Consider the following 19,711-nt stretch of genomic DNA (forward strand, 5'->3'; position numbering starts at 1 on the left):
TTTAAATTCATTTAAATTCATTTAAATGTGTTTTTTTTTTTTTTTTTAGCTTTTGGACATGCTTAAATTCTATACTGGTTTTGAAATTAATGACCAAACTGGAAATGCTTTGACAGAGAATGAGATGACCACAATTCACTACGATAGAATTACTTCTCTACAGGTAATTAAAATACATTATAGCCTTTGTGTATGTTTCATAAAATTGTGTCATCCTACAGTTTAGGTTTTGTGTAGGTACAGATGGAAAATGATGTTAATTTAATAGTGGTTTTATCTTCAACATTTTTAATGTTTCTTTTTCCAATGAATTCTTGAAAAATAGAACTTTCTTTTACAGCCTTTCTAAATCCTGTGAATCAATATACTGATATTTGCTACTTGGAAATACTAGTTACTTGGCCAGTTTGGTGTATTTAAATATTAACTCTGCTGTCAGATTTATTAAACAGTATTTCAGCATATGGCAGGATGTATGTAAGGATTTTGCACATTTTTAAGATGAACACATATGATGGGGCTAAAATTTACCAATGTAGTTCAGATAAGCCCAAAAAAGTACCTTCATTTGTTTTTTATTGCTGATCTTATCTTATTCTTGAGCTCAAATTTCTCTGGTGGCAGAAGGAAGTTTTGTCAGTTTAAAGTAATGCAGCTATTTCTGTTTTAAAGAGTCTTTTGATGGGGGGTAAAGATTCACTTCAAATCCTTTTGTAATCAAGTTGGCTATCTCTTAAGACATCTGTTCTGCGAAGCTGGAGGCATCATACTACCTGACTTCAAACTATATTACAAGGCTACAGCCACCAAAATAGCATGGTGCTGGTACCAAAACAGACATATAGACTAGTGGAACAGAATGGAGACCTCGGCAATAATACCACGCATCTACAGCCATCTGATCTTTGACAAACCTGACAAAAGCAAGCGATGGGGAAAGGATCTCCTATTCAGTAAATGGTGCTGGGAAAACTGGCTAGCCACATACAGAAAAGTGAAACTGGACCCCTTCCTTATACTTTATACAAAAATTAACTCAAGATGGATTAAAGACTTAAATGTAAAGCCCAAAACCATAAAAACCCTAGAAGAAAACCTGGGCAATACCATTCATGACATAGGCTTGGGCAAAGGCTTTGTGACAAAAACACCAAAAACAATTGCAACAAAAGCCAAAATTGACAAATGGGATCTAATTAAACTTAAGAGCTTCTGTACAGCAGAAGAAACTATCATCAGAGTGAACAGGCATCCTACAGAATGGGAGAAAATTTTTGCAATCTACCTATCTTGACAAAGGTCTAACATCCAGAATTTATAAGGAATTTAAACATATTTATAAGAAAAAAACAACCCCATCAAAAAGGGGACAAAGGACATGAACGGACACTTCTCAAAGGAAGACATTTATGCGGCCAACGAACATGAAAAAAAGCTCAACATCACTGGTCATCAGAGAAATGCAAATCAAAACCACAATGAGATACCATATCATCTCATGCCAGTCAGAATGGCAATTATTAAAAAACCTGGAAGCAATAGATGCTGGCAAGGCTGTGGAGAAATAGGAATGCTTTTACACTGTTGATGGGAATATAAATTAGTTCGACCATTGTAGAAGACAGTCTGGTGATTTCTCAAGGATCTAGAACCAAAAATATCATTTGATGCAGCAATCCCATTACTGGCTATATACCCAAAGGAATATAAATCTTTCTGCCATAAAGACACAAGCACACGTATGTTTATTGCAGCACTGTTTGCAATAGCAAAGGCATGAACCCAACCCAAATGTCCCTTAATGGTAGACTGGATAAAGAAAATGTGGCATATATACACCATGGAATACTATGCAGCCATAAAAAGGAATGAGATCATGTCCTTTGCAGGAGCATGGATGAAGCTGGAAGCTGTCATTTTCAGGAAACTAACACAGGAACAAAAAACCAAACACCGCATGTTGTCATTTCTAAGTAGGAGTTGACCATTGAGAAAGCATGGACACAGAGAGGGGAACAACACACACCAGGACCTGTTGGGGGTGGGGGGCTGAGGGGAGGGAACCTAGAAGACAGGTCAGTAGGTGCAGCGAACTACCATGGCACATGTATACCTATGTAACAGAACCTGCATGTTCTTCACATGTACCTTTTTTTTTTTTTTAAAGAGGAAATTTAAAAAAATAATAATGGTGTAAAAAGAAAAAATCTCTGTTCTCCTTCTTTCCTACTAGGTATGTAGAGACACTAAAATACCCTTATTGTTTTGGAAGAGGAGTTAATTCGGATGTCTTTTCTTGCTTCTTTTTTAGAGCATTAGTATTTTTTGTCCCGTCTCTGTCCTTGGAATGACCACAGCTGGTATGGCATGTGGTCTATTTTATTGACACAGGCAAGGCATCATGATTACTATTTCCCCTGTTGAGGAGGCCCCAACTTTGCTTGATGGTGCTAGCATTCTCCTGAGGGCTGACTCTTGTTTATTTCCTTGTTTTCTCATGCTTGGGTTGCAGAGTCATTTGCCATTGTGTGCAGTAATCGCATAATCCCATGGCAAGCTCACTCATGGCAACCTTGGCAACCTTCTGTGTCATCCACCTGGAACACATGAAAACTTCTGGATTTTTTCTGTGCTACATGGGCATCAAGGAAGACTAGGGACATTACCTAAGTCGCTCTCTTGTAATACTATTTCTGTTTTCTTGCAGCTTACCCTGTGTTGGTTTAGAGTGTTACCCTGTGATGTCTTCTCTTCCCAGGGTTCCAAACAAAAGCAAGGCATACGCATAATGTTTTCGGTCTCTCCTTCAAGTTCTCTCTGCAGCTGGAGTTTCCCTTGGGACTTTCTTTTAGTATTATTAGACCTGTTCTTGATAATCAAGTGTGTATTTGGTTTTTTCTCCTCTTCTATCAATGAAGCTAGCCTTTGTGGCTCTATTCGTATATATTGACAGTCCTTTTAGATGTCAAAACATGAACACCAACTTTATGTTTTTTACATTTCTGCTATGATAGTTGTAGTTTTTTTCTCTTTTTATTACATGCCGCTGTCTGATTAAGATAGAGGTCGCATAAAAGAAGCATGTAAGCAAGAGAAATGTGTTAATATTTTTAGAATATATTATTTTTGTCATTAAATAGTAGATGTGTATATGAATATGTAGACATTAATGATTGATATTTTTTGCTGTTTTCCAGAGAGCTGCTTTTGCACATTTCACTGAACTCTATGATTTTGCCCTCTCGAATGTGGCAGAAGTGGATACTCGGGAATCCTTGGTCAAGTTTTTTGGACCTCTTAGGTAAAACAACATGAAAAAACTATATATCCTTTTTTTGTATCATGCTCCCTCAATTTTACTTGTCTTTATTGCTTTTAATCATTTTACACTACTTTAGGTAATATTACTTATTATTTCACTCTTTACTGACGTCTACAACTAGTGCTTCTCTCTAGCAGTTTTGTGTCTTTGAGCCACTTAACTGTAATTATCCATATATTTTTGGTAAAGTTTCTATTTTTTATGATGTATACAGTTTTTCTAGATCTTAAATTTTTCTTAAAGTAGAACATAAAGCTGGTCAATCTCATCAGTCATAAACAACATACAACAAAAACCAATAAATATTAATATGTGTGATAGAGGTGTGACTTAGGGAAATTTTTGCATGTTTAAAATTTATAAAATTAGTAATTTCCTCTGGCACTTAGCTATCTGCTAATATGCCCTTTTGAAAATAGTAATAGTAATAGCATACGTTTATTTACTATGTGATAGAATTCTGTTAAGTATGTAAACAATTCTTAAGATACTCATGCTAGAAGTAGGTATCATTTTACATATAAGGTATCTGAGGCATAGAATAGTTAAGTAATTTGCCTAAGTTACACAGCAAGTAAGTGGCAGAGATACAGTTTAAACCTGGATAGTGTGATTTCCAAGCCCTAACTTACTTTTAACTACTATGCTGTATCATCTCCCAGCTCTTGGGAGAAATTATGTGTAGTTCTATGACTATTGAAAATGTGATAAACTGAGGTTGGTTTGGTTGTTCATTCTCATATGAGGATTTAATATAATTGATAACACATAGATTCATTTCAGTCTTTTAAATAACTACGTAGAGTTCCATTAAACAGGACCACCTTTTTTTTTTTTTATGATACGGAGTATTGCTCTTTAGCCTACGCTGGAGTGCAGTGGCGCCATCTCGGCTTACTGCAGCCTCTGCCTCCCGGGTTCAAGCATGTTTTCTGCCTTAGCCTCCCGAGTAGCTGGGACTAGAGGTGTGTGCCACCACACCTAGCTAAGTTTTCGTATATTTAGTAGAGATGGGGTTTCACCGTGTTAGTTAGGGATGGTCTCAATCTCCTGACCTTGTGATCCACCCGCCTCAGCCTCTCAAAGTGCTGTGATTACAGGCATGAACCACTGCGCCCAGACCCACCATACTATTTTTTTTTTTTTTGAAGTCAATCTGTTGTTGAATCTTTTTTTTTTTTTTTTGGAGACAGAGTCTCCCTCTGTTGGCCAGACCGGAGTGCAGTGGTATGATCTCAGCTTACTGCAACCTCTGCCTCCCAAGTTAAAGTGATTCTCCTGCCTCAGCCTCCCAAATAGCTGGAACTACAGGCATGCGCCACCACACCTGGCTAAGTTTTGCATTTTGAGGGCTTCACCATATTGGCCAGGTTGGTCTCAAACTTCTGACCTCAGGTGCCACTGCACTCCAGCCTGGGCAACAGAGTAAGGCTCCATCTCAAAAAAAAAAAAAAGAAGATTGACATCTATTATATGTTAGCATATGTATTGCTAATGAAAAATATATTTTCCAAAATGAAAAAAAAAATGCACAGTGAAAAGGGTGTCTTTGTTTTACATTTTTGTGAATCTCTTTAATGTCTGATTTAATTGAAGACAGATTTGCAGATGTGTTCCTGGATTCAGTTTGTTGTGAGATACTGTTTTGAAGTAAATTGAGAACATTTGGCCTTACACAGAGGGAAGTGTATTTTGATAAGCTTTATCAAATAATTGAGAATATTCTTCTTTGATACTGTACAAGAACTTGACAAGTGGTGGTTTCTTTAAAAATTAGTTTCACAGTAGAATCTGAAACCATGTCAAGGAAGTCTGTGCAATTAAAATGAATTAATTTGAAAAATTAGAAGCTAAGTCTTGCTTATGGATAAGAGGACTCAAGGTATGAATCCTTCCCAAATTAATCTACAGGTATAATTTAATTCCAGTCATAATTCTAGTAGGATATTTTATAGAAATTGACAAACTTACTTGAAAAATAACATGGAGAGGCAAAGGAACTATAACAACCCAAACCATTTTGTAACAGAACAAAGTTGGAAGATTTCAACTAATTTCAAGGCTTGCTGTAAAGGCCACTATAATCAAGACATCATGGTATTGATAAACATATATATATATGTTTATATTTATTTATAAATATATTTATTTATTTATAGACCAGTGGAATAGAATAGAGTCAGAAATACACCACACCTATATGGTTAGTTGAGTTTTGACTAATGTGTCCAGGCAACTCAATAAAGAAAGGATTTCAACAGTGGTGCTGAAACAATTAGATATTCATATGCAAAGTATGAACCTTGACCCATACTTTGTATCATTTACATAAATTAATTCAAAATGGATTATAGACCTAAATGTCAAAACCAAAACTTCTGGGGAATATTGGAGAAAATGTTTGTGATTGTGGTTTGTCCATGGACACCAAAGCACAATCCATAATGGGAAAAAAATGATAAATTGGACTTGATCAAAACTAAAAGACATTTGCTGTTTGAAAGACATTGATAAGAGATTGGAAAAAAAAAGCTACAAACTAGGAGAAAATATTGGCTAAATAGATATTTGATGAAGGAATATCTCAGAACTCAATACAGTAGTCCCCTCCCTCTCTGCAGGGCATGTGTTCCAAGAACCCCAGTGGATGCCTGAAACTGCATATTGTACTGAACCCTGTGTACACTGTGTTTTTACATGTATATGTAAAAACCTATGATAAAGCTATGAATTAGGCACAGTAAGACATTAACAACAGTAGTAATAAGAGAACAGTCAGAACAATATACTATAATAAAAGTTATGTGAATGTGGTATCTCTCTCAAGATATCTTATTGTACTATATTGAACTATTTCCAGACTGTGATCAGCCATGAGTAACTGAAATTATGGAAAGTGAAACCACAGATAAATGGGGACTCCTATAATAATAAAACAATTTACAGATGACAAAAGATTTGAACAGACATTTCACCAAAGTAGATAGATAGATGTCAGTCAGTCCATGGAAAGATGCTTAACATGTTTAGTCGTTGGGGAAATTCAAATTTAAACCATAACAAGATACTACATACCTATTATAATTTTTTTTATTTGTTTAAATGGATAAGGCCAGGCACAGTGGTTCATGTCTGCGATTCCAGTACTTTGGGAGGCTGAGGCAGGAAGATCACTTGTTTACTAAAAATCAAAACAATTAGCCAAGTGTGGTGGCACATGCTTGTAATCCCATCTACTCAGGAGGCTGAGACAAGAAGATTGCTTGAGCCCGGGAGACTGAGGCTGCACTGAGCTATGATCACGCCGCTGCACTTCAGCCTGGACGACAGAGCGGACCCTGTCTTAACAAAACAAACAAAAAACCCAAAATGGATAACATTGACTCTTGGCAGGGATGTGTAGCAGTTGGAATTCTCATACATTGCTGGTGGGAATTCAAAGTGGGATAGCCATTTTGGAAAAATATGACACTTTCTTGTAAAGATAAACATGAACTTACATCATGATCCAGTGTTTCCCGCTTACAGATGTATTCAAGAGAAGTGAAAACTTATGTTCACACAAAAATATATAGAAAAAGGAATATAGTTGCTTTATTCAAAATTGTCAAAAACTGAAATACACAAATATCCCTCAGCTGTTGAATAAATAAACATACTGTGATACAGCTGTATCATGAAATACTGTTCAGCAACGTAAAGGAACCAACTACAGATAAATAGTGCAGTGTGGGTAAATCTCAAATGCATTATGCTAAGTAAAAGCAGCCATTCAAAAGGCTACCTAAGACCAGCTGTGGTGGTTCACACCTGTAATCCCAGCAATTTGGGAGGCTGAGGCAGGATCACTTGAGCTTAGGAGTTTGAGACCAGCCTAGGCAATATGGTGAAACCTCATCTCTACCAACAATACAAAAATTTAGCCGGATGTGGTGGTGCACACTGGTGGTTCCACCTACTGGGGAGGCTGAGGTGGTAGGATTGCTTAAGCCCCAGATATGGAGGTTGCAGTGAGCTGACAACGTGCCACTGCCCTCCAGCCTGGGTGACAGAGTGAGACTCGTCTCAAAAAACAAGCAAGAAAAAAAGACTACCTAATGTATGATTTCATTTATTTGACCCAAAAAGACAAAATTACAAATAGAAAACTGATTATGGTTGCTGGATTGGGATGGAGAAGGGAGTTAGCTATAAATTAGCACAAGGGATTTTGGGGAGGCGATGAAGCCAATTAAATAGTGGAAGGCTGTGAAGCTCACGGCGAATACTGGTTTTCCAAAATTCGAAATTTTCACGTTCACGTGGAAGTTCAAATTTTATCATTGACAGCAAATACTGATAGTTGTTTTCCTTGAAATTATAGACTTATTTCATTGAAAAATTGAAATTTGAAAGAAAATTGCCATTTGTCCAAGGCTGTATAGTTTGTCATTTTTTGAAGTAAAAGTTGTGTGCAAAATACGTACTTCCCATTTTGTCACAGAATTAAAAAAAAAAAAAAGAACAACGATACTCGAGTCCAAATTTAATAGCATTAATTTTTTTTTGCTGCTTCATCAAGGACATTCTTAAATAAAACTGTGAAACAGACGATGTCTTAGTATAAATATTTAAAAGTGTTCTTGGGGACTGCCTAGAAGGATCGTGGGTACAATGAGAGGTTTGCAGAAAACATTTTGAGAACCCTGCACTGAAGGCTTAATTTTCATTGCTGGTTTTTGATATTTGCAGCCCATGTCATAGTATTGTATTTGTTTTTTTAAAGCTATTTGTAAAAATACATGTTTCCAAAGCGAAGTGAAGTAAGTTACTATGAATAAATTGTTCTCTATTCTGCAGTTCAAACACACTCCACCAGGTGGCATCATACCTCTGCTTGTTGCCAACTCTCCCTAAAAATGAAGACACAACTTTTGATAAAGAATTTCTTCTAGAATTGCTGGTAAATACTAATGTTCTCTGAATTTTGCATTTGGTTTTCCCTGCCTTTTTAAATCATTCTTAAAGATGTAGGTTCATATAGATATTTAGTGGGCCAAAGATTAAGTGGATAATTCCCATTTTGTTTTTGGAATTGTATTATCATTTGATTTTATGAGATTTGCTTTCTCATCTTTTGAATTTCTTTTCTCAAGTATTTTATCTCTTTAAACTACTTTCTGGATGAATCATTCTATTAGCAAGTATTTGTGTGCAAATCACTTTTCATTGTCTCTGTTTCAATTCCTAAAAATTCCTGTGCTATTTTATGGCCCTATAAATTCTCTCATGAGTCAGGTTTTGGGGATTAATAATAAATCTTTACAACAGAAAGAAATGAGGATTTTTTCAAGAATTCTTTTTGAGAGTCTCACTCCATCACTCAGGCTGGAGTGCAGTGGTGTAATCTCAGCTCACTGTAACCTCTGCCTCCCGGGTTCAAGTGATTCTTGTGCCTCAGCCTCCTGAGTAGCTGGTATTACAGGTGTGTGCCATGACTCCCGACTAAGTTTTGTATTTTTTGGTAGAAGATGGGGTTTCGCCACATTGGCCAGGCTGGTCTCGAACTCCTGGCCTTAAGTGATTCCCCTGCCTTGGCCTCCCAAAGTGTTGGGTTACAGGCATGATTCACTGTGCCCAGCCTTTTTTCAGGAATTCTTCTAATGGGCAACAGATTTGGGTATAACGTTGATCCTGTGCCTATTAAAGTCTTGTGGCCAGAATTTTTTTTCTAAAATTTAAATTGTTTCACCAAAAGACGATAATTTAAAAAAATATATAGTGCTACAACATTATGTTTTGTTTCCTCCCTTTCCTTTTTTTTTTTCTTTTTTTTCTTAATGGCAAGAACTGCAATTATGTTTCTTCCCTTTCCAAGGGAGGATTTGGATTTGGATTCTTCCTGTTTTGGATTCTTCAAATATTCAATTTATGATTAAAAATTTGAAATATGCATATTGTTCAGATATCATGATTTTTTTCTATAATTATATTGTCTTCACTGAACAGAATGTGTTATGTTATAAGAATGTATCATTTTAGCAATATTAAACACTTAATTTCACATTTGAGATAGATTGCTGTAATATTAATATTAAGGGTGCATAGAAGTCGTCATGGAAGAGAACTTAGAGAGAGAAGCCTAGGGTGATAGATTAATAAACTTGCCCAGTTGATATAGCTGGTTAGTATAAGAATGAAAACTATAGTCCAAAACTTAGAGCTCCTTTTTTTTCTTACGTTGATTAATGCTAAGTGTCATGGTTTTTAAACTCTTGACATGTGCCAGGGACTTTGGCACGGCTTTATAATATTTTGTTTTCTTAAGAAACTTGAGATGTGTGGCACTTTATCTGTTTCAGTGAAAAGGAAACTAAGGTCAGGAAGGTTAAAGTTAACGTGCCAGTTTTTACAGTACTCATAAATAGAAGAGCTAGGATTTGAACTCAGGTCTCTCTGTTTCCAAAGACCATCACCGTTGGTTCATTTGTCATCTTTGATCTATGGAGAAAGTAAGAAAAGAAAAAAAAAATCTCTTGTTGAACTGCTACAATGATATAGGCATGAAATAACTGATAGGCCTGAAACGTCTTCCATAAATTATTTTGATTGAAAAAAGATGCTTCTAACCTTCTGCATGAACTTGTTTCCTTTCTTTTAGGTATCTCGTCATGAACGTCGAATTTCTCAGATTCAGCAGTTGAACCAGATGCCTTTGTATCCTACTGAGAAAATTATATGGGATGAAAATATTGTCCCAACTGAGTACTATTCTGGAGAAGGTATGGTAAAGAAATATGGCTTCAGCTGTGCAATGAAACAGTCAGATTTCTCATGTGTAATTGGCAGTTATAGACAGTGTACTTCAGTCTATTCTGTACATTAGGATAATTTCCTGGTACCCAGAAGTTAACCTTATACGCTAGAAAAGATTTCGTATTTTGAATGCTTTAGCACTAAGGATTTTCTTTACATTTAACTATACACATTTCACCGTGTAAAAAATATAACCATAAAGCCCTAGGATTGTTTTAATTTTTTTGTTTGTATGAGACACGGTCTTGCTCTGTCACCTAGGCTGGAGTGCAGTGGCACAATCTCAGCTTATTGCAGCCTCTGACCCCGGGCTCAAGTGATCCTCCCACCATAGCCTGCTGAGTACCTGGGACCACAGGCATGCACCATGCCCACTTTTTTTTTTTTTTCTTTTTGTATTTTTAGTAGAGACAAGGTCTCCTTATGTTGCCCAGGCTGGTCTAGAACTCCTAAGCTCAAGCGATCTGTCCGCCTTAGCCTCCCAAAATGCTGGAATTACAGGTGTGAATCATTGCACGCGACCATAAGACTGTTTTCAAGGAGACTTGATAATGCATGAGCTTTAATTGTGTCACTGTGATAGGCTATGTTTGATAGAGCTTTTGTTTTTCAAAGCCTTTTTTAGGGGCTCTTTTGAATTCTATGTAAAGCCAGGTAATAAACACCAAAAAAAAAAAAAAAAAGACATTGTCATTAATTGATAGTAAACCCTTAGTGTTGATCCAAAATGGTATTGCCTAGTTTGTTCACTTTCCACTCATCCTCTGAGGATGAGAATTTGTCACAACTGAGTATATGCAAAAGTGTATTCAGATGTATTTTGATGACATATTTCTTCTTTTTCTTCTCTTTTTTTTTTAAGACTAAGTGTCACTCTTGTAGCCCAGGCTGGAGGGCAATTGTTGATCTTGGCTCACGGCAACTTCCACCTCCCGGGTTCAAGTGATTCTCCAGCCTCAGCCTCCCAAGTAGCTGGGACTGTAGGCGTGTGCCACTGCATCCGGCTAATTTTTTGTATCTTTAGTAGAGATGGGGTTTTGCTGTGTTCGGCAGGCTGGTCTCAAACTCCTGACCTTGTGATCCACCCGCCTTGGCCTCCCAAAGTGCTAGGATTACAGATGTGAGCCACTGCACCTGGTCTTGAAGGCATATTGCAACAGAAATTTCAGGACATTCTTTGAACAATGGTATTACTATTAGAAGAAATGTGACTGTTTTAAAGACATCACAAGTATAGGTATTGGTATATTTACTTAAAATGGTTACTCTATGGCATATCCTAGAGCCACAACCTCAGTAAACCCAGTGTGGTAATATTGTGCTAGGTTTCAGAACATTCCTTACAGTGGTTAATATGTTGATTTCTTATGTCTAGGGATGCACACCTGGGTGATAAAACTATAAAGAAATTAAGACAGTGATTGCTATAAAAGTCAGGAAATGGTTACTTTCAGGTGAAGGGAAGAAGATGTAACCGGAAAAGGGCATATAGGAGGATGCTGGGATAGCTGACAAGGTTTCATTAAAAAAAAAAGTCTTTTACTTTACTAGTACCCTCTGAACATCCCTTTCTTTCCTTTTTTTTTCTGCGGAAGAACCGAAGTTGTTTGATCTTAGAGTTTCCCACAGTCTAGATTTTTCTGCCTGAATACTCATGGCATATTGCAGCATATGTTCCTCAGTTTTTTAATTTTTCTTGCAAATTGATACAACCTTAGGCAGAGTCTCAGGTTAAGGTTCTCCTTGGCAAGATTCCTGGTAGTGGTATGTTCCTTTGTCAGGAGGCACATACTGTCTGCTTGTCTCTCTTTTTGTGCTGTTAGTAGCTATTGATACTTAACACCTAGATTTGTTAATTCATTGAGTGTTGCAAAGTGGTGACATTTTAATTGTCAGAGTTTTTAAAAATAAAAATGTGCTATTGAAAGAAATTGAGTTAGATTACTAGTCAGAGTTTACTAATATAAATAATGTTAAATTTTTATAGGTCAATGTTGTTACCTTTAAGTTTATTTATTTATTTTTTGGTAATATGGACAACAATGATGAGACTGTGATTCATCAGTAAAATGTGTTTTGGGATTTAAAAAATCCAAGTGGTTGGTCACTTCTTGTCCAGGAGAAATAGTGTTAAGTGAGAATAATGAAAAGAATATTGTTTATTCATAGTCAGAGAAGGAGGAGTCTGGAATAACATACAAGCAATGTTTTATCCTTAAAGTTTAGCCACAAGGCAAGTTCAGATCACAGTAATGATCATTGGAGATTGATTTATGCAATGTAACGTAATAATTCAGTGTTTATGCTAAATTTTGTCGTAGGCTAAATTTATGGTAACATGATTCACTTCAATATTTGCTAAAAATAAATTTGGTGATAAGGGAAGTTTTAAATTACTTGAGACTATTAGTACAAGTATCTTTAAATACTTTGAAGGAGTACTGTTTACGTATGAAACACTGATATGCAGATTACATGTATTAATAAAGCTCATCCTTCACCCCTAATAATTTTTTTTTTTTTGAGACTGAGTTTCACTCTTGTTGCCCGGGCTGGAATGCAATGGCATGATCTCTGCTCACTGTAACCTCTGCCCCCTGGGTTCAAGCGATTCTCCTGCCTTAGACTCCCGAGTATCTGGGATTGTAGGTGCCTGCCACCATGCCCAACTAATTTTTTGTATTTTTAGTAGAGACGGGGTTTCACTGTGTTGGCCAGGCTAATCTCCCAACTCCTGACCTCAGGCGATCCACCTGCCTCGACCTCCCAAAGTGCTGGAATTATAGGCATGAGTCACCATGCCCAGCTTCACCCCTAATTCTTTTTTTTTTTTTTTTTTTTTTTTTTTTTGAGACAGAGTTTCGCTCTTGTTACCTAGGCTGGAGTGCAATGGTGCAATGGCGCGATCTCGGCTCACCGCAACCTCCGCCTCCCGGGTTCAGGCAATTCTCCTGCCCCAGCCTCCTGAGTCGCTGGGATTACAGGCACGCGCCACTATGCCCAGCTAATTTTTTGTAGTTTTAGTAGAGACGGGGTTTCACCATGTTGACCAGGATGGTCTCGATCTCTTGACCTCGTGATCCACCCGCCTCGGCCTCCCACAGTGCTGGGGTTACAGGCTTGAGCCACCGTGCCCGGCCAACCCCTAATTCTTAATAACCAACATTTATTAATCTGGTTTTAACATCTGTGTGGAAACAAAAATAAGTTGTTATCAAATATGCTGCATTTCAGGCACTCATTATATTCTTAGTTTTGTGGTGCCAGTTTTTTTAACACAGAGAGCAAATGTCTGATTAGAAGAATAATTCAGATATGGATGATGTTTTCCTTTTCAGGTTGTCTAGCTCTTCCCAAATTGAATTTGCAGTTTTTGACTCTTCATGACTACCTGCTAAGGAACTTTAACCTCTTCCGCTTAGAGTCAACTTACGAAATTCGGCAGGACATCGAAGATAGTGTCAGCAGAATGAAGCCATGGTTAGTAAATTGGTTCCACCTGTAATGAAATGATGCAGACAGTGACTGATAAACTTCTGTCAGAAACCTTAGTATATTTAGAAATAATATACCTGGCACAAAGGTACCCTCTAAAATAGGAGATATTTACTCTTTGAGACATTTTAAAATGTGAATTAACATGTATCACAAGTGCTAAAATATAAACTACGTATCTGGGTACTTGGGAATGGGGATGGGAGACTGGGGATAGGGGAGAAGAAGTCATCGTGCTCAGGAAGGGAAGGGGGAACTGTAGAGGGTAGTAGGTTGGACCTTACTTAAAGCCTGATTGAAGGCTACGGGTTGGCCAGCAGGCCTGTGCTAGGGCAGGACAGTTTAAGTCATGGAAGAAGCGTATAATAAAGGGATGTTCCATTAATCCAGCTACTCTTGTCACTGTTGTCACAGTATTCTCAGTCTGCCTCTCTAGGGGAATGGATAGAGGATTAGGGCTGTTGCTGAGCACTGTATGGGGTGGTATGTTAGAAAGTATTCTGTCTCTCCACCCATAGATTCTGTGGAGGAGAGTAAATCACCAGGATTTACTTTTAGGGCCAGTTGAGTTGGTCTTGTTATTGAGGAATTCTTCTGCATAAACTCCACTCCCACCTGCTAGCTGATGTCTGGAATTCCTTTAGCTAAGAAAAGTCTTTCTTTCTGGTTATGGTAGCAGCTCTGCATTACAAGAATTTGTAAAGGGTTAATTTGGTTTTATGGATATGGCTGACTTTAGGCAAATGCTCTTTATTCACTATTTCATTCGAAGTATGAAACTGATAGATATGTTATACATCACACGTGATTATAAATGAGTAAAATACTGTGAGATGGATTTTTATTACATTATAGCACACCATGTATACATACATGATTATACTGCATTTTATGTGAAAAGCTGAACAGCTTTGGAATATGAACTGATTCAGGTATCTTCCAGGCTTCTCCTTACTAATTATAGAGAGCTACCACAGACACTGTGATTATGAGCTATTTTTTCACTTCCATGTTTTATTTCATACAGAGTTCTATTTTTTAATTAATTATTATGTGAGAAGTTATTCTGGGTGAGACTATAAAATACAACACAAAGCATTTTTTACTTAATAATCAGTTGAGTCAGTAGGCAGGAGAGCACTGTGAAATTTGTATATCCACTGGCTGATCATTTCTGCCCACAGCTTTGCTGAAATTGTTGCCCATTGTTTGGACCCTGGGGGAGTGCTTGATCAGAAAACTTCTTTACAATTTACCATTACCTTGAGTTTATATGCTCAGATTTTGGGCCTAATTTTGGCCATTTTGAAGTCTCTAGGGATTTATTAACTGGCAGTTCAACAAATAGAATTCATTTATATTTTACTTAAATGCCAAGTGCAACAAAAATACTTTGAGTTCTTTTGGTCTATTAATTTAAAAAATTATAATTTTTAATTATAACATTTTCTGGCAGGGGATGAAAATGTCACTTTTTGGAGTTAATTCATTCACCTTTGTAATAACAGATTTTTCAAAATTTACATTTTTAATGCCCATCATCGAAAATTATTAAAAATGTTGAAACCTAAAACAGGGCTAGGCTTCTTTCTGTTTCACGTATCTTGAAGATGGAAAACTAACAGAGGCATTTTGACTCATTATGTGGTTCCAGTGATCATGTTTTCAGGGTGCTGAAGCCCACTAACCAGCAGTAAAAGAGGATATGCTTAAAGGCCAGAAATCTATACTTTTTAATGCTTCAAATAGATTTTATAAGAAGAAAAAGGGGTCAGGGGAGTAGATTAGTGGTTGCTTGGGTTTGGTCACAGGGATTGACTGCAACTGGACAAGAGGGATCTTTTTTTTTTTTTTTTTTGAGATGGAGTCTTGCTCTGTAGTAGCCCAGGCTGGAGTGCAGTGGCGCAATTTTGGCTCACTGCAACCTCTGCCTCCTGGGTCCCGGTTCAAGCAATTCCCCTACCTCAACCTCCCAAGTAGCTGGGATTATAGCATGGATTACAAGCCACCATGCCCAGCTAATTTTTCTATTTTTAAGCAGAGACAGGGTTTTACCATGTTGCCCAGTCTGAACTTGAACTCCTGACCTTGTGATCCACCTGCCTCAGCCTCCCAAAGTACTGGGATTACAGGTGTGAGCCACCACACCCAGCCAGAGGGATCTTTTTAAAGACGATGGAAGTGTTCCACAACTGGATTTTGTAGTAATGCACAATTCTGTAAATTTACTGAGAACTATGGGCTTGTACATTTACAGTGGATAAATGTTATGGTATGTAAACTATACTGCATTAAAGCTGCAAAAAATGGAGGAGGTGAAAGGAAGTTGTTTCACAAGGGTTTAGACACTACGTAATTTCTTTTAGAGATTGTCCCAATACTAACCAAGCCATTGGTTTGCAGAACTTTAATTAGTTTCTCTTTTTGATGTTATGAAGTTCTACAATTTTTTGTTGTGACATTAAGTCTTTACATAGGAGGCAGTTTATCTTTGTAGGTATGTCATATTCTGCAGTACTTCCTAATTTTGGAGTGCTGCTTCAACTTTTACGTTACAGATTTCCCAAATACAACTATTTAATATAAAAACTAAAGCACTAGTTAGACTAACATAAGAAGAAAGAATAGACATTGGGATGTTAGTGGTTCTGGTTATTACAACTAGCTTGATTATTTTTTTCTCTAATCCATAGCAACATCTTTTAAATGATTTAAATATGCTCTAAAGGAAGTTTTTGCATTGATATTATTTATTTGCTTGTTTTAAATGTTTTTGAAATTATAGCTTGTCCTAAAATGTATTTGAAACAGCTTATACAAATACTTAAAATATAGAAAATAAAATATTAACAATTGAACCAGTCTTTATGAAGAGGATAAAAGGGTAACAGTATAAAATAAAACTTAGTAAAGAGGTCCTTCAGAAATGAAAGAGAAATAAAGACCAAAAAACAAAACAGAACAAACACCAAGAGAGTTTATCACCACTAGACCTACCTTACAGTAAATACCAAGGGAAGTTCTCCAAGCTGAAATAAAAAGATGCCAATTAGTAACATGAAGAGACCTGAATAGCTAAAGCAATCTTGATCAAGAAGAACGAAGCTGAAGACATCATACTTTCTGATTTCAAATTATATTACAAAGCTACATTAGTCAAAACATTATGATACTGGCATAAAAACACATAGACCAACAAAAGAGAACAGAAAACTCAGAATTAAGCCTGCGCTTATACAGTCATCTAATCTTTGATGCATGTACCAAGAACATACAATGGGAAAAAGAGAATGGTCTTGGGAAAACTGGATATCTACTTGTAAAACAATGAAAGGGGATCCCTATCTTATATGATACACAGAAGTTAACTGAAGATAGACTGAAGATTTAAACATAAGACCTAAGCCCATGAAACTCCTCAAAGAAAACTTAGGGGAAAATCTGCATAACATTGGTCTTGCAATGATTTTTGGGTGACACCAAAAGCATGGGGAACAAAAGCAAAAATAAGTAAGTGGGGACCACATCAAACCTAAAAGTTTTTGCACAACAAAGGTAACAATCAACAAAATGAAAAGGCAGCCTTACAGAATGGGAGAAAATATTTTCTTTTTTTTTTTTTTTTTGAGACAATCTTGCACTGTTGCTTGGGCTGGAGTGCAATAGTGCAATCTTGGCTCACCGCAACCTCCACTGGGAGAAAATATTTTCAAACCATGCATCTAATTAGAAGTCAATATCCAAAATATGTAAGGAACTCATATTACTCAATAGCCTAAGACCATACAGCCCAATAAAAAATGAAGGACCTGAATAACATGTCATTTGTAAGAAGACATACAAATGACAAACAGATAGATGAAAAGGTGTTCAATATCACTAATCATCAGGTGAATGCATATCAAAACCACAGTGAGGTATTCAAATATCATAATTGTTTGCAATGGCGATTATCAAAAGTCAGAAGATAACAAGTGTTTGCAAGGAGGTGAAGAAAAGGTAACCCTTACACACTGTTGGTGGGAATGTCAATTGGTACACCATTATGGAAAGCAGTATGAGGTTCCTCAAAAAAATTAAAAAACAGAGCTATCATATGATCCAGGAAACCCACTTTTGAATGTTTATCTAAAGGAAATAAAATCACTATCCCAAAGACGTATCTGCACTATTGTGGTTATTGATAACAGCATTATTCACAATAACCAAAATGTGGAAACAACTTAAGGGATGATTGGATAAAGAAAATGTGGTGGTGTATGTGTACATATATAAAAACATATAATGGAATATGATTTGGCTTTTAAAAAAAAGGAAATCTTGTTTTTGACAACATGGATAAACCTGGAGTACATTATGCTAAATGTGTTAAGCCAGATATAGATCGACAAAAACTGATGATCTCACTTTCCATATGGAATCTAAAGAAGGCAAACTCATAGAAGCAGTAGAAGGGCAGTTACCAGGTTGTAGGTGGGGGAAATGGGCACATGTTGGTCAAAGGGTCTAAACTTTCAGTTATAGGATACATTAAGTTTGGAGATCTAATGTAAAGCATAGTGGCTATAATTAATGTTTTATGTACTTAAAACTTGCCAGGATAGATCTTAAGTATTCTTACCACACACACAAAAAATGATAACTGTGTTGGTAATAATATCACAGTGTATACATAGTTTGAAACATCACATTGTATTCATTAACGATATACAATTTTTATTTGTCAAGTATACCTCGGTAAAGCTGAAGTAAAACTAAGTGTGCTAGATTCTTTATTTCTTTGATACAGTGGCTCAGCCCCAGAATGTTCTTATGCACATAGGATTAGCTTTTTTCTTAAGTTGAGGAGGAGATATTCCTCCACTTTTGTTTCTTTTCTGGACCATATTATCTGTTTCATACTATCATATGAATACTTTCTATACATTGAGAGTATAGAATATGATAGTATACTTTCATACTATCATATTCATACTATACATTGAGAGTATAGAATATAGTATACTTTCATGCTCTCATACTCATACTATCATATGAATACTTTCATATTTTCTATACATTGAGAGGTAAAGGTTTTTTTAATTATTATTTTTTTAAGTTTAGAAATAAGGGTTACTAATTTAGGTCTTAAATACTAGCTAAACAGTATTCCGCTTACTAGTTTTACCTGTCTAAAAGTTGGGGATAAATTATTTCTTGTTTGAGTAATCATCCATTTCTTTGGTTTCAGGCAGTCTGAGTATGGCGGTGTAGTATTTGGTGGTTGGGCGAGAATGGCCCAGCCCATCGTGGCTTTCACTGTAGTTGAAGTTGCCAAACCCAACATAGGAGAAAACTGGCCAACCCGAGTTCGTGCAGATGTTACCATAAATCTGAATGTCAGAGATCACATCAAAGATGAATGGGAAGGTAATTTTATGTTTCAAAAAGTGACGTTACCTTTTGCCTTGTTACGAACTTTCACTTAGAGCAGTAACAAAGTACTTCTCCTAAATGTTATCCTTTTAAGCTTTTATTAAACTTTATCCTTGAAATTTGATTTAAAGAATAGCAATTTTCTTTCTAATTATTAGTTTAAAAAATACCAGGTATCCCTCCCAGTCTCCCCACCCCCTGTTACCTCTCCCCTAGGCCCCCATCTCCCAACAGACTCCAGTGTGTGACGTTCCCCTCCTGTGTCCATGTGTTCTCATTGTTCAACATCCACTTATAAATGAGAACATGTGGTGTTTGGTTTTCTGTTCTTTTATCAGTTTGCTGAGAATGATGGTTTCCAGATTCATCCATGCCCCTGCAAAGGACATGAACTCATCCTTTTTTATGGCTGCATAATATTCCATGGTGTATATGTGCCACATTTTCTTTATCCAGTCTGTCATTGTCAGGCATTTGGGTTGGTTCCAGGTCTTTGCTATTGTAAACAATGCCACGTGAACATACATGTGCATGTGTCTTTATAATAGAACAATTTACATTCCTTTGGATATATACCCAGTAATGGGATTGCTGGGTCAAATGGCACCTCTGTTTCTTGATCTTTGAGGAATTGCCACACCGTCTTCCTTAATGGTTGCACTAATTTACACTCCCACCAACAGT

The 19,711-nt window shown here is 36.6% G+C and overlaps 1 protein-coding gene across 2 annotated transcripts in view; it reads left to right on the forward strand.

Annotated features, from left to right (window-relative positions):
* Positions 1-19,711, forward strand: part of AQR (aquarius intron-binding spliceosomal factor) — a 112,575-nt gene that overhangs the window by 39,292 nt on the left and 53,572 nt on the right. For both annotated transcript variants that reach the window (XM_032261234.1, XM_032261235.1), the window contains 6 exons: positions 50-163; positions 3,198-3,301; positions 8,162-8,264; positions 9,963-10,083; positions 13,456-13,597; positions 18,843-19,021. In XM_032261234.1, the coding sequence (XP_032117125.1) occupies positions 50-163; positions 3,198-3,301; positions 8,162-8,264; positions 9,963-10,083; positions 13,456-13,597; positions 18,843-19,021 (763 nt within the window). The remainder of the gene's footprint in view (positions 1-49; positions 164-3,197; positions 3,302-8,161; positions 8,265-9,962; positions 10,084-13,455; positions 13,598-18,842; positions 19,022-19,711) is intronic.

Source organism: Sapajus apella, unplaced genomic scaffold (assembly GCF_009761245.1).
Source record: "Sapajus apella isolate SASKATOON/1434 unplaced genomic scaffold, GSC_monkey_1.0 scaffold122, whole genome shotgun sequence".
Lineage (NCBI taxonomy): Eukaryota > Metazoa > Chordata > Mammalia > Primates > Cebidae > Sapajus > Sapajus apella.